This window comes from Phoca vitulina, unplaced genomic scaffold (assembly GCF_004348235.1).
Source record: "Phoca vitulina isolate PV1807 unplaced genomic scaffold, GSC_HSeal_1.0 scaffold9, whole genome shotgun sequence".
Classification (NCBI taxonomy): Eukaryota; Metazoa; Chordata; class Mammalia; order Carnivora; family Phocidae; genus Phoca; species Phoca vitulina.
In genome coordinates, this window is record NW_022589712.1 from 9,747,460 (window position 1) to 9,763,011 (window position 15,552).

General features: G+C 50.9%; 1 protein-coding gene across 6 annotated transcripts in view; it reads right to left on the reverse strand.

Moving 5' to 3' along the window:
* The window catches only part of SYNJ2 (synaptojanin 2), a 99,258-nt gene extending 85,766 nt beyond the window's left edge, over window positions 1-13,492 (reverse strand). For all 6 annotated transcript variants that reach the window (XM_032407571.1, XM_032407568.1, XM_032407569.1 and 3 more), the window contains exon 1: window positions 13,286-13,492. In XM_032407571.1, the coding sequence (XP_032263462.1) occupies window positions 13,286-13,412 (127 nt within the window). In that variant the 5' untranslated portion in view covers window positions 13,413-13,492. The remainder of the gene's footprint in view (window positions 1-13,285) is intronic.
* Window positions 13,493-15,552: the final 2,060 nt, after the last annotated feature.

Genomic DNA, 15,552 nt, shown 5'->3' on the forward strand with positions numbered 1-15,552 from the left:
TTTGTTCAGCAGCCTCTCTCTGGGGAAGTTCTCCTTTACAGAAGGAACACTTTGCTGCTTCTGATGCCAGCTCCACGGTCCTTCCTGGGGGCCTATTTTGTCCTCCCCAACTCTGGCCTTTTTGAATGGGATGCCATATCTACCACCTGCCCCACCCCCCGGCAGTGGTGGCCCCCTCCTACTCTCTACCATTCCTGGTCCTGCCACAGCTGTTGCTCATGCCTCAAGCACCTGAGCCCTGCCCTGATGTTCCCAGCACTGAGCCTGGCTTGGACCTGAGCAGGTGTGTCCCCTACAGGACAAGTCCAATCTGGGCTTATCTGGAGGCCTGTGCGGCTGCCCTGGGAGCCAGGGCATGAAAGAACCAAATGTCTCCTGGGAAAGGGGTCAAGGCCTAAGGGGAGAGACAGGTGGGAGGGCATGGGGCGGGGGGGGGGGGGGCAAGAGGGAGGGGTCACACTGGGTGGAATGCAGTGCCTGTCCTGGGGCCTCCACACCTGAGTCACAGGAAGGAGATGGAAAGAAAAATGGAGAACAGAACCAGCACAGCTTACTGCCCGAAGCAGAGTGCGCGGTGCTGGCCCTGTGGCTCGGGTCATTTGTAGTTTTCCTCTTGAGAATGACTTAGATATCCTTTGCTATCTTTTCTGGTGAACTATTTGTCCTTTTTTGTGATCTATAGGTGCTCTTTTATATCCAATGATTGTCAGTCTTTGACCCTTTTATATGTTGCAAACGGTTACACGCAGTTTCTTTCCAGGCTGTTGCTCGTTTTTAAACTACCTTTATGGTGTCTTTTGATATCCTGGAGTTTTACATATTTATGTAGTCCAATCTATCAGTCTGACACTGAGTGGAGGCTGAGCAGGGGGTCCAAGGTGCCACCAAGGCTCTGTTTCCAGATCCCGCACTGGTCATGTGGGTGTGTTCACTTTGGGAAAACTCACGGAGCTGTACATTTAGGATTTGTTCATTGTTCTATACTATGTTATACTTTAATAAAGAAATATTTCTTAAATCTGTCAGATGTCTTTATCTTTCTGACTTCTGAGTTTTATGCTTTGTTTAGAAAGGCTTTCCACACCATAAAACAGTGAAAGCTTCTCCTATATGTTCTTCTAGTATTTTAAAAGTTGGGGCTCTTTATAGTTCACCTTAAAGGCCTCTGTGATTTGCTTTAATATATGATATAATGTAGGGCTCTAACTTAATTAGCATCCCCATGGGCTTAACAAAACCAAGAACCCCATAAAAGTAAACCATCAACTATGTTACGAGATAACATTGCTTATGGTAAAAATGACCTTAATTGGCCAATTGCCTCTGGACAGGAAAGAGACAGACATGAATTATACCTGCTGATGAGGACACCAGGCTTGGGGCTTGGGTGAAGCCTGGAATCTGTACTTCTGGGGGTTATATAAGAGATACTGGTTCCAGGGCGCCTGGGGGGCTCAGTCGGTTAAGCGTCTGCCTTCAGCTCAGGTCATGATCCCAGGGTCCTGGGATGGAGCCCCGTGTTGGGTTCCCTGCTCAGCAGGGAGTCTGCTTCTCCCTCCCCCTGCTCTTGTGCTCGCTCTCTCTCTCTCCCCTCAAATAAATACAATCTTTTTTTAAAAAAAGAGAAATACGGTTTCTAACAGGGCACAAGGCTTTAAGCTGGGGGGAGAAGCTAGTTACCAGCCGGATGGCTGTGCAAACAGTCACCTGCAAAAACTCCTGCAAAGACCACTCACTCCCCTGGACATGGACAGCCAGCACCGTCCTGGGGGCAAGCTGAGGTTTCTGCCCTCCTCCTTTCAGACTAGACAATCCCAGGGGAACCCGGTCTGAACATCTGGCTGAGTAAAGGAAGAGCCCCACCCGGTACAGCACTGGTCAATTGTACCAACACCATTTGCTGAATATCCACCTTTTCCCTGATTAAATCATCACCATTATAATAAACTAAATTAATCCATTTACATAAGTCTGTTCTGAGCCCTCTCTTCTAATCTATTGATTTTTGTCTATTATACGATTTTTTTTTTTTTAAGATTTTATTTATTTTTTTGACAGAACACAATGCGGGGGAGGCAGGCAGAGAGAGAGGGAGAAGAAGACGCCCCGCGGAGCGGGGAGCCCAATGTGGGGCTCAATCCCGATCCCAAGACCCTGGAATCTTGACCTGAGCCGAAGGCAGACGCTTAACCGACTGAACATCCCAGGCGCCCCTCTATTATACCATCCTTACGGCTTTATAGTATGCTTTACTATCTGGTAGATCAAGTTCATCTTCACTGATGTTTTTCAAAATCCTCCTAGCTGTTTTTGCCATTCCTTCATCATTCCGCAGTGTTTCTGGAGCTGCTCCTCACACCAGGCAGGGCTGAGAAGACAGTACTGAACAAGACAGAAAACGCCCCTTGTCGTAGTTTCCTGGGGCTGCCGGGACCAAGTATCACAAACTGGGGCACTTGAAATAACCACAATTTATGCTCTCACAGTTCTGGAGGCTAGAATTCCAGACTCAGGTGTCAGCAGGGCCATGCTCCCTCTGAAGGCTCTAGAGAAGGATCCTTCCTTGGCTCTTCCAGCTTCTGGGGGCCCCGGGGGTCCTTGGCTGGTGGCCACACAGGCCTCTGTCTTCGCATGGCCATCTTCCCTCTGTGCGTGTCTGTTTCTGTGTCTTCTCTTTTTATAAGGACACTAAGTCCTACTGGATTAAGGACCCACCCTACTCCCATATGACTTCACCTTAGTTTACAACTTAATTACGGCTGCAAAGACCTGATTTCCATATAAAGTCACATTCAGTTATGGCGGTACTGTGGGTTAGGACTCAGACAGATCTTTTTGGGGGATGCAACCCGCAACATCCTGCTTCCACAGAGCCTGCACTCCCGAGGTCAACAACGTTACATGGTACACAGGTAAGCAAACAACGAAGGTGCTTTTGGTCATCAGTGCTATGAAGACAAGAAAGCAGGTGACAGAACAGAGACAACGGGGGTGTGGGGAGTGTGGATGCCATGGGCCAGTTCAGCTAGTGTGGCCAGGAAAGTCTCGCCCAAATCATCCAGATAGCCCGAATGAGGAGGACACAGCGAGGCCGAGGTCTGGGGGAGAGCACTGGGGACAGAGGGCACGGTAAGTACAAAGCTGCTGAGGCAGAAGCCAGTCAGGACTGCTCAAATGGAGTGAGCTCAGGAAATGGTGAGAGAGGAGAAGGAGCCAGGGCAGAGGTCACAGGCGGTGCAGGCTTGAGCAGGTCCCTGCGTGGGGGCTGGGGAAGCCCTGGGAGTGGTGGCGGGGACATGAGTTAGGTGGCAGCCGCCAGTCCAAGTGCAGGAGGGCCTGGTTGGAGGAGCACCGTACTTATGCAGCAGTGGGGGTGAGAGGGGGGAGGGGAGGCAGAGCTGGTGGCATCCAGATCCTTGTGGAGGTAGAGAGGTCTGGACTTGCTGGGGGATTGGGTGGAGTGGAGGAAAACAGTAGGACCAGGATGACTCAGACGTTTTTGTCCCGAGCCTCTGCCCCACCCATATGGGGCTGCCATTTAAGCGTGCGGGGAGTCCCACATATACTTTAGTCAGCCCCTTATGTTTTCTCTCAAACTCCTATTAGAATTTAATTGGATTTTACTCATAGATACTTGCATTTATAGATTACTTGGAGAAGAACATCTTTACAATGTCAATGTTCCTATCAAAGAACACAGTATACCTTTCCAATTTTTTGGTGCTTTAGTAAAGTTTTATAGCTTTCTTCTTTTAGGCCGTGCATATTTTATTATGTTTATTCTCGGAAACTGTTGTCATTGGGAGAGGAATCTTTGTTTTCCTATGTGAGACTCTAATTCCTAATTGACTCATGATAGTATATTGGAAAGCCATCAATTTTTATCTGCTGAGCCTGAAAAGCAGCCAGCTTATTAATTCACCAAGTCTCACGAACCTCCACATACCTATCACCCAACTCCGAGTTACCAACATTTTCCCAGTCTCATTTTACCTATTCCCTCCCCTCCCGTGTGTGCCCGCACGTGTCCATCCATCTGCCTCCCCAAGTATTGCCAAACAGATCCCAGATATGATATCATTTCACTAACAGGTACTTCAGGATCTGTCTCCTGAATCTTCCAAGTGCACAATCTTGTCCTCTGCACCCAAAAGACTTGAGGGTGCGCAGGAGGCGAGCACACAGAGGCCACAAAACTGAGGCCCCTCCTACAAGGCCCAGCAGAAAGCTGGTGAGCAAACTAAAGTCACAAAGTTCAGCCTCTAAACTCACAACTTTTCTTACAGGATCACTCCCCCGGTCTTGGATCTGGGTCTATTTTCTCTTTTAAGACAAAATTCTAGTAAGCTCTCAGCAACCTAAATTTCCTAACAGCAAACTGAACCAGAACCCTAACGCGGAGAGTGCCGAAGCCAGACACACACCCGAAACCCCCCCCAGGTCTGGAGACATTCATCCGCAGGCGATGGCATTTCATTACAATTCCTCCCTTCATGTGTGTGCTCTTATTGTAATGCGCCCCTATGTTGTGTGTGTGGGGGGGGCGGTGGGCGCGTAAGCTGCAAGCACCAGTTCCAGAGCTGGATTAAAATTTTATCACCGCCATACAAGTTAGAAGAAGGCCTTTCTGGTCTCTTTCTCCAAGGCAGCCTAGACCCCACAGGGTGCCTTTCTGTGAATTACAAAAAAGTGCCCCCTCTAGACAGGTCAGCTTGGAAAGCAGGGAAGGTGGTGGAGGAAACGGGGCGCAGTACCCGCCCTCTCTATCCGGCTGGTCCGCGGCCCCTCCTGTCCTGAGCCACAGGCCCCTCCCCTCCTGAGCCACAGGCCCCACCCCTCTGGTCCGCGGCCCCTCCCCTCCCGTGCCACAGGCCCCTCCCCTCTGGCCCGCGGCCCCTCCCCTCCCGATCCACAGGCCCCTCCCCTCACCCCTCCTGGTGGTCTGGGTAAAAAAGAAGCGGATGCCACTATGATGGGCCTTATCGCAAGGGCTTGGTTCAGGCCTGGGCTGGTGGCAAGTTATTTCTAGCCCAAGTTTTCCAATATTCTTTCTTTATCTACACCATTTACATAAAAACAAGCCCATTATTGAAGCAGGTCATGACGCGAGTGTCACAGTTCCTTTGGGCCAGAGCCCTTGGACTGCCACATTGGACCGCGTTCTATCACTCTTCTGCCAGCAGGATCGGGCTTGGCTCCACCCGGAGGAAAGCAGAAGCTGCAGAAAACTGTCTCCTCAGCTTATGGAGTTTTTTCCAACATACAGGATTTATCAGCCACGGATAAGATTTGAGGCGATGTTAAGTTCACACAACAGAGTCAGTAAAGCTGCTGAAACAAGACCACACATTCCCAGACACACAAACTCCCCACTCCAGAGCAGACTGTTAAAAAGCAAAGTTATGTTTATGACGAAAGGTAGGATTTTCAGAATGTTAATGGATGCTAGTAAGAACCAACTAAAGGAGCTACTACTTTAGCACATTTTATGTATGATATTTTAATAAATACCTTACTTTGTGTCCCTAATTGCAGCTAAATTGTTATTGCCTTTTAAAAATTTTCTCTGCCAGTTATAGGAAAGGGGCAGAACCAAGGAGAGAGAATCTCATGCCTTAATTAATTCATAAGTCTCTAATAAAAAAAAATGTATAGCATTAGATTCTCAGCTCAGACTTAGATCTGAACCATCTTAGATTTTACCTTGCCAGATCACTTTCCTAAGATTCAAATTTCTGGGTAGCTTATTATTTTAACTAGGTGTGTAAAGTAAGGGTATTGCTTATTTGCTTATGCTTAGTGTTTAATTTTTTTTTTTTTTTAAGACACATGGAATTCCAGAGAAGGAAAGGCAATGCAGCTTGTCATTCGTTGGTTTTCACATGTGGACTCTGAGGCCGGAGAGGTTAATTCCCTCAGATAAGGACAGATAAGGACTAGCATAAGGAGCCAGGGCAGGAATTCAGGTCTTCTCTCTCCTACCAGCAGGCTGCAGAGGAAACAGGTGAAGGGTTTAGTGGAGGTCTCACTGGAACATTCTAGGGTGAGACCTGAGGCAAGGGATGTAATTTGCTTTTTCTGAGTAGAGATTACCACCATCAATCAGTAATATAGTCAATACAAGTTGAATACAAAAAGGCGGCTGGTCAGCAAAGATAAGCAACTGTACATCAGACCTTCCTTAAATCTGGCCATTTTCCTAGATCTTGATGCGTGTCCAGACCATCCCAGTTCTATGCTGGGTCTGAGCATCACTGTGACCACCCTGCCCTCTCCCCCACCTCCTCAAATCCCACATCAATTTCAAAACTAGGAGTGCTCTGGTGGCCCAAGTTCCGCTTTGTGAGACCTCACAATGCTCTAAAGGACAAAGGTTCCTCTTCATTTCATTTCTTTTTTTTTTTTTAAGATTTTATTTATTTATTTGAGAGAGGGCGAAAGCGATCACAGAGGCAGAGGGAGAAGCAGACTTGTCACTGAGCAGGGAGCCCGATGAGGGGCTTGATCCCAGGACCCTGAGATCATGACCTGAGCCGAAGGCAGATGCTTAACGACTGAGCCACCCGGGTGCCCCCCCCCCCTTCATTTCTTTATCACCTGCTTTGCCCTGACCATCGCCGCAGACCTTGTCAAGGAGCAGAAGCGGCAGAAGATAAGGCCTGTTCTTGGGTAGTGGGTGCAGAGCACAGCGGCTTGTGGTCAGGCTGGACAGGGGCTCCAAGAGGTCAGGGAGGGGGCATCCATCAGGCCCAGTGTCCGAGAAGGGAGGAGGTGGGGCAGGAATGCACAGAGATGCAGGAACAGAATTAAGTACTAGCTTCCGTGATATTACAGAAGGCTCTCCCGGAGAGTCCCTGATCCTCAAAAAACTGCCATAAAATTAAGTTCAGACTTTCGTATTCGTCCTTTGGAACTGCTCCCAAGAATTGGGTCACCAGAAGGAACTGCCCTGCCTGCGCTCCTTAGCTAATATGCTCCAAGTGAATCCTCCCGCTGGAGTCATTTTCTGAACCAGGAAGCATTGCAAGCAAATGGCAACCCTCCAGCTTCATAAGCCGTGATGCGGACTGCCACTCCCCCAGCACCCGGCCACATGCATCCAGCTTTCCTGCACAGGCCCTTTGCTAAGCACCAGGCCCAGACAGATGCGCAGTGCCCACCTTGGGTGCAAAACACAGTTCTGTCCACCCAGCTGGCTGAGCACCCCCCCACCCCCAACAAGAACAAGCAAACTTAGGACAGGAAGATGCATGCACTCACTCAGGCATCTCTCCCCACCCACGACTGAGATCTTCGGGAAGACCCCAGTCCAACATGTTATCTGTGTGACACACCTCACACTCAGAAGCATGTTCTTGGGGAGCCTGGTGGCTCATTGCTGTCTCTACACTAAGAAACCTAGCACTTTCTTCAGAGCTTTGAGTCCTAATCAGGCTCTGTTTTAGGTGCTGGGGACATCCACTTGGAAGGATACTACCCAGGGCAAGCCTCAGCTCTGCTGGAACGCAGGACCGAAGCCCACACGTTTCTCTTGAAGATGTCCCCTTCGTGTTGTCACACACACTGCTCAGGAAGTGGACAAATGCTTTCCCAAGCCTGAACGCTCCTCTTGACACAAGCATCCGATGAAAATCCAGTCCCCACAGGAATGTTCGACATACTTACTCTCACTAGGACCCCTGATCTTCACTGACTGATGACACACGTGTTTTGAAACCCAAAATAAGCACAGAGACAACAGGACACACCTAGTCTTTTTCATACACACATTGCACTTTCTTTTTTCTTTCTTTCTTTCTTTTTTTTAAAGATTTTATTTATTTATTTGAGAGAGCATGAGCAGGGGGAGAGGCAGAGACAGAGAAGCGGGCTCCCGACTGAGCAGGGAGCCAGATGTGGGGCTCGATCCCAGGACCCTGGAATCATGACCTGAGCCAAAGGCAGACGCTTAATGACTGAGCCACCCAGGCGCCCCTGAACATTCCTTTTTTCTAGGGATGAGATTTTATTAAACGTACTGTTCTCTAGAGCCTCTGGGCCTTGTTCAAATCATGACTCCACCATTAATTAGAGGTAGAACCTCACGTAAATGCTTATGCTTCTCTGTGCCTTGCTTTCTCCAAGTGTAAAATGGAATCATAATTAATACCTGCCTTGGTGTGTGGGTTAAATAAATCAATACATGTAAACCACTTAGGACAGTGCCTGGCACATGGTAAGTGCTCCATAAATGTTAGCCATTTTTTTTCCATAAATGTTAGCTATTATTATCAAGTTGGACCAAGGTTTATTTAGTTAGCTAAAAATTCAATGAACATCCTCAAAGCAAAATGAGCTCATGCTATATGAATATATCCTGAAGTAAATTTCTATCCATTTAATACTGGATCAAGGACATGCATATTTCTTTTTTTTAAGATTTATTTATTTATTTGAGAGCGAGCATGTGCACACATGTGCACGTGAGCGTGTGGGGGAGGAGGGGCAAAGGGAAAGAATCTCAAGCAGACTCCCCACTGAGCACAGAGCCGGAAGGGGCTCGATCTTAGGACCCATGAGATCATGACCTGAGCTGAAACCAAGAAATCATGACCTGAGCTGAAACCAAGAGTCTGACACTTAACCGAATGAGCCACCAGGTGCCCCAAGGACATGTGTATTTCTCCAGGTTTTCATTAAATCATCCTCAAGAATGACTTACAGGTACACAACAGTACCCAAAACCTCCTTCCAGCATTCCTTGAACACAATTAGAAAGTGCCCATAACTGGGCTGTTTTGCATTGGCCTTGAAGGTGGACCCCGGCCTGCCCACTGAGAGCCCCTCATCTACCAGCGCCCAGACGAATCCACCAGTGTCCGCACAACATCCAGCAGTGTGTGGAAGACAGAAGCGCCGTCCTGTCTATGGCCACACCGCCCTGACTGCGCCCATCTCATCAGAAGCACCGTCCATTGCAAATGCGGCCCGGAGATGCTTGCGCAGCCCTGGGGGCTTGGCTTTCAAGCCTTCAGCTTGGTCCGCTGCAGACACCCCCGCAAAAGGGATCCGATTTTCAGACTGAGGTGGCTGGCGACCACACCACTCGCCCTGCCCGGAAATGTTCTCTCTCACTTGCTCTCTTTCTCTCTCAAATAAAATATAAAAAAATCTTTAAAAAACACAGGACCAGGTAACACAGAATTGAAATATATTGACAGATACCAATGCTGAGTGACAGGTACAGGGGATTTATTTTTCCTTCTACTTTTGTACATTTGAAAATGTTGACACTTAAAGGTTATGGGAAAGGTTTTTGAGCCACAGAGCCCCAAAAAGGAGCCTGGCAAGATATGACATCAGACTCCTACTGGCGAGGTACACAAACGACAGGTAGAAGTACACACTAACCCAGTTTGCGTTTCCGTGACTATCATGCTGAGCATACCTCCAAGTAGGAAGAAGGACCCGGCCACGAGCCGTGGAGGCCCACACGTGGGGGCTGCCCCGGTGTCCCCAAGTCAGCAGCCTGGAGCCCCCCCTGGCCCTCCCTGTCTTGCAGTCTCCACCCAGGACAGCTGATCACCTGGCCACTCAACGGATCCTCTCAAGTGCCCTTAAGCAGGTCAAACTGTAAGGCACTGACTAATTCTGGGCCGCAAAGCCAGGTAAAGTGAGCAAGGCAACAGTTTAGCAGAAGCCTTGCTTGGTTCTGTGGCCGTTTCAGCAATTCAAACAAAGCAGGATATTGTGGTCTTATATAAACACAGCAGCTGGGAAAGCCCAGGCCCGGTGTTTACACAGAAACTTTCCCCCCAGAAGCTCAGCGTCATTTAGGGACACTCACTAATTAAGTTAATTAAGTCTCCCAGGCCTCCTTCCCACCCCCACCCCCGTGGCCGCGGCTCCCTGTTCAACAGCAAGCGTGGCTGGGGGCAAGAGGCAGGGTCGCACTCGCTCACAAACAGCCGGGCAAACACACGGACGCTCGCAGGCCACCCTTCCTGGGGGCTGTTTGGAGAAGGCTGAACTTTGGAGTATCCGTGTGTGTTCTGAAAATGAAATCCACGAACAACAGGCACACTTCCCTTCCCTTGGTGCACACTAGGTCTAAAAGAGACAAAAGGAAAGACAGCAAGGACTTTGCGTCCAGATGTGCCAATAAGAGAAGCTCTGCGCGCTAACTGGCTAGCGGGCCACGGGGAACTGTTCCATGCCATGGCTTTCCACCTGTACTTGAGAAGCCTCCTACTTTCCAATCAGGTCACCGAGAAAACGTAGGCCAACGTGTTTGGCTTTTCTGCTTCCGAATCCCTGTTCCCACGGATCTACCCTGAAGACAGACTCTCAACCTAATTCTTGTAGAAGCAGGAATTTAGAAGTAGTCCCTCAGCAACCTTCCTACTGGCAGGCTCGATGGCCCGGTGTGGGGACCGGGGTGCAGAGTCACTGCGGAACGAACAGCAGGACTGGGCCCAGCCAGACCAACAGAGGATCATCAGCTTTTCCTAAATGCACAGCCCAGCTCAAGGCCCTGACTGTCTCTGAGCACTGCCTGGAAACAAGAAGCAATTTTTGTGAGCCCCTGTGGGTGGTGAGAGGCTTTCAAGTGTGGATCCTTGTGGGGTAACCTGTGCCTTTGAAGAGCTGTGCTTGCAGCCCGCTGTGGGGCACACGAGCTCTCCTGCTGTTCTCCCTAAAAGCAGCGGCATGCATCTGCCTCCAGACGGCATGCATCTGCCTCCGGACAAGCAGAGGAATGCTCACTGGCTGGGGAGAAACCACCACCCACATGGTAATAAACCATCCACTTAAGTCTCCCTGGCCTCTGGTTCCTCCCCGTTCCTCCCCGTTCCTCCCCGGGGAGACCCATCACAGGAAACCACAGCTTAAGTGAGAGGAAGCTGCCCCCAGGCTTGAACCTCATGGAAAGGGTGAGTGGTCAGGATTCCAACCGCGGCTAAGCCGGCTTCCACAGATGTCTGGTTCCATGCAAAAGCAGGCATTGAAACCTTCTGGGGAAAAAAATGAAAGTACGCTTTTCCTTGTCAAGGAAAGGAAAGCAAAGAAGCCAGCCCTTTGAAACACAGATGGGAATTTCAAATTCAGAACCATTCTATCAAATTGTGGCGTGTTTCGGATAGTTGAAAAGCCTGAAACAACAACTTTCTAGTAACAGAAGGCTTTGATAATCCTCCTCTGGACCAGCAATAGCACCAAGCGCTATAGCTGCTTTTTAAAAATAGTTTCACTTAACTTAAGAAAAACAGACTTTAAAAATTAAGTATTCGGCCTAAGTTCTACTTAAAAACGAATGCTCGGTTAAGTGACAAATGTGGGCTGCACATGAGTTGAAGACAAGCCAATTCCTTCCATTACACCCTCTGTACTAGAATCCAGTGGACTGTAGTCACCACAGTAATATACATGCGTCACAGCCCAAACTGAATTTCCAAATGGAAAATATGCATTATATTATTTTCATTAATCATTTTAAAGTTTTCACTTCTGAAAAAATAAAGTCTTTTTCTCCAAGTGGCTTCAAAGGAACTCTTAAATGTGCATGAACCTTGCTTAACGTTGCCATAATCCAAGTGATGGACGTTTTAATCTCTTTGATGAAGGAGTATTTTTGTACCATGATATGAATCTCTTGGCTCTGATAAATGTGGTATGAAGTAGACATCTAAAATGGAATGGAAATTTCTGTGGTTTTCTTTCAAGACCTTAGCAAATGACCAAACTTGGATTTTTCGGGACAGAGCACAAACTGGAATAATCTGATAATAATTTAATCAACGAGTGGATGCACACTATGGTACTAACAATGCTGGAGACATTGTTTCAGTAACCAAGCGACTGAAAACAAGCCCGACAACTATATGCTAATGAAATGATTAGGGAAACTGAAATAGAAGAGATGATTCTTCCAAGAGGCATATCCTAACTGAAGAATCCATGCACACAAATATGGGGGGGGGGGGCAAAAAGACTAGAGATGTTTATAAAGTGTTGTGGAAGTGAGTGCCCTGGTCATCCAGAACCTAAAGGACAGTGACCTTCCTCTGTGCTTTGTTTAGGACGAACAAGGTAAGATGGTATAAGAGGACACCAGCTGGAAGCCTACTCTCCAGCGTTCAAGTTTAAAGTTCTAACAGTCCTACTCGGTTTTGCTCACTTTGGCCTTCCCCATGAAGTGAGCCACAGAACAAGAGACAGGGTGATTGGCTGGTGATACCAGGATGCCACGTGTTGTATGACATTATAAAAACAGCCGCACACTCAATGGATTAAGCACCTGGCTCTTGGTTTCAGCTCAGGTCATGATCTCAGGGTGTGAGATCAGCAAGGAGTCGGCTTGAGATTCTCTCTCTCTCCCTCTGCCCCTCCCCAACTCTCAAATAAATCTTTAAAAGCAGCAGCATAGGACCCAGGTAGAGGTGTGTCCCCTTGGGTCAAGCAAGTTTCATAGCCTCTTCAGGCCCCAGTTTATTCATCTATAATATATGGCGATAAGAGTAGCTCCTTTGCACAATTGTGAAAGTTAAATGAGATCACCACTAAAGTCCTTGGCACAAGGCCAGTCTCAACACTTCCTGAAGCACGGACGTGAAACGTACTGGCTTGGCATCTACAAATACATCCAGCGGAAAGGTAGAGTCACCAGGTGGTACATTTGCTTACAAGTTCTGCACTTTGCAAAACTGATGCTTCTCGGCCAAGTGTCTACGTGAGGTTAATACAGGTGCCATCAGAGGTTTCTCCGGGGTCTGTGTTCCCGTGTTTGTGTCCCCTATCCCCTCGGGAACAGAAGCTAGCCAACACAAACCAACGGGCAATCACTGGTTTCATCAACAGGTGCAAAAGAAAACGAGCGTCAGGCACGGGGTCGGGGCGGCTCCTAGGTCAATCCCCTGGGATCGCGGTGAACCTGTCACGTGTCCCGGCGGGGCGCGGGGGCATAGGAGGCCACACCGGCTCTCCAAGAGCGCAACCACCGGGCGGGCGCGGCGAGGGCAGACCCCCAGGAGGGGCTGCGGGCCGCCGCGCCCTGGGCCCGGCCTGCGGGGCACTCTGGCGTCCCCGGGGTCACCTCATTCAAACAGGCCGCCCGCACCCCGCGCGCGACCCCACGCCCCGGCTGTCTCGGCGCCGCCCGGGACTGGTCACCTCGGGGAAGGGAGGTGCCCCTTTCTCGAAGTCTGGGCACGGCCGGCGCCCTCGCCTCGGGCGTCGTCTCTCCCCCGGGACGGGAGACCAGGGGAGCGCGTTCCCAGCCCCGGGTCCGCGGCGGGGTCGCACTCACCGAGCGTGGCCACCGTGCCGGCCTCGAAGAGCAGGCAGTCCCCGCGGCCGCGCGCCTCCAGCAGGACGCTCCACTCCCCCGAGGCGTCCAGCCGCCCGAGCAGCCGCAGCCCTTTGCTCAGCGCCATGGGCGCCGGGGCGCGTCGGGCCCGAGGGCGCGCAGCCCGTCTCCGCTCCCCGCGCGCCCGCCCAGTGCCAGGAGTTTCGCTTTGGGCCGGGGCTCCGGGCCCCGCGCAGGCTCCTCCCCGGCCTCCTCCGCGGCCTGCCCCCGCCCCCGCCGCGCCGCCCCGGGGCAGGTGAGGGCGCACGGCCGCCTCCCCGCCTCCCCGCCCCCGCGGCCCGCGCCCGCAGGCGCCGCGCTCCCCCCAGCGGCGAGGCAGCTGCGGCCGGGCGGGCCTGGCGTCGGCGCCCCGCGCCCCCGGGGCTTTGCTCGGGGGGCTGATCACGGGCCCCCGGCCGGAGGCGAAGTCCTCCCTGCGGCGGGCGGCCGCCGAGGAGGAAGATTCCACACGTTCCTGGGCGCGCAGGAGGCCGCGGCCGCGGGGTGCCCCACCGAGCCCGAAAGCGCCGCAGGACGCCCGGCCTTATAAGGGCCGCCCGGCCCGGGCCCGCGGCGCTGCGAGGCGGGAGTCCGCGGCCTGCCCTCCCCGGTCCCAGCCCGGGCGGCGCACGACCCTGGGCCAGTCACTTCAACGCTCTGTGCCTCAGTTGCCCTGCGGGTGAAGCGGGTTTAAGGTTGCGCGGAGGATTCCAGTTAACTCCCAGAGGGGCTTAGTGAGTGCCTGGCGAGTGGCAAGGGTTCAATCAGTGTTGCCTTTTACTAGCTTTCTATACGTGAGGATACTGTGGTCCGCTTCCACACCAGGGAGAACTTGAGGGGATCAAAGGCGTGTTGTCTCAGAGAAAACTGAGACTGTGACTTCTAGGCGGGCCCCTTATGTGCCCTTGACTTCTCTGAGCCAGCTTTCCTGTCAGATGGCGGCAGTACCCGTCCGACCGCTCACGCTTGCCGGATGGGTGTGGGTCAGAGGTCAGGGTGAAAGCTCGGGAAGTAACAGGCAGGGCAGCTGTGAGGGGCTGGTGGGTGCAGAGCGAGGGGTCTCCTCCCCTCCTTCTTGCAGCCCCTCCTCCCACTCTGGGGTATCATCCTTGACTTCGGGGCAGACAGTGCCATCAGCCAGTTTGTACTCGGGGCATGTGGACTTCAGCACAAATCCGTGCACCATTCATTGGCTTATGCTGCCCCTCCGCGGATGCCCTCGCAGCTAAGTGAAGGGAGGCAGGGGCCCTCACGGCACTGGGTTCTAGCCAGATGCCAGGACTCATCTGCAGGGGAGGGGAGAAGGGAGAGGGCTTACCCAGAATGGCTCCTTGGGTGGGTTTGGAGGTTTTGTTTCCTTCTCCTGTCATGGGTGTGTATGCACAGCCCCAGAGACCTCCACCAGGCTCCCAAACCACCAGGGCATCTCTCACCACAACCTGCTCACATTGAAGACTGTGGGCCGGGCTCTTTGTCTCCGGAGCACGTTCCAGAAGGAGCAGAGTCCCCAGTGCCAAGCAGGACACTGTGGTGCCCTTGCAGACGTTCAGGAATGACAGGAAATGACCAGATATTCAGTCCTCTGTGGACAGCCTCCCAGGTGATGAATTGGGAAATAAAGTAAATGTAAACAACTGGCAGAGATTCAAATCATTCCTCAGCCTTCTGTCCTGTTGCTCACAAATTTAGTTATGAAGTGTGGATATCCCAGGTATGACGCTCATAAGCTGTCCACACAGTCTCTTCCTCTGTGAAATGGAGCTTTACCCATGAAATGATACAAAGTAGCCTCTGGCCCTCTTTTAAACTTGAAGCTCACTTCTTCCAGGAAGCCCTCCTAGAATGATGAGGTCCCAGGAAATAGCGTTTATATGTACTCGGATTCACAGATGTACATTTCAGCTCTCATTTGCTCACGTGTTGCTTGAGACATGTTTCTATATTCTTTTCTCTTAGCTCTGTTTCACAAATTAGGGATAAGATCTCAGGGAGGACCTAGTCTTTTAAAATTTTAACTCTCCCCCTCTTTTGTGCCTTCTCTAGCATCACATAATTTGAAGCTCTGCATCGTGGCATGCTGTACGTATTGTAGAAACTTTCCTACGGTGAAGACCAGCACTTGAGCTTTACAGTTTATAGAATCTAAGACACAATCAACTGGAAGACGAAGCACGATTTTAGGTGCCGCTGAGAAACAATGCTGCCCGCTCACCTATGTAACTAAATTG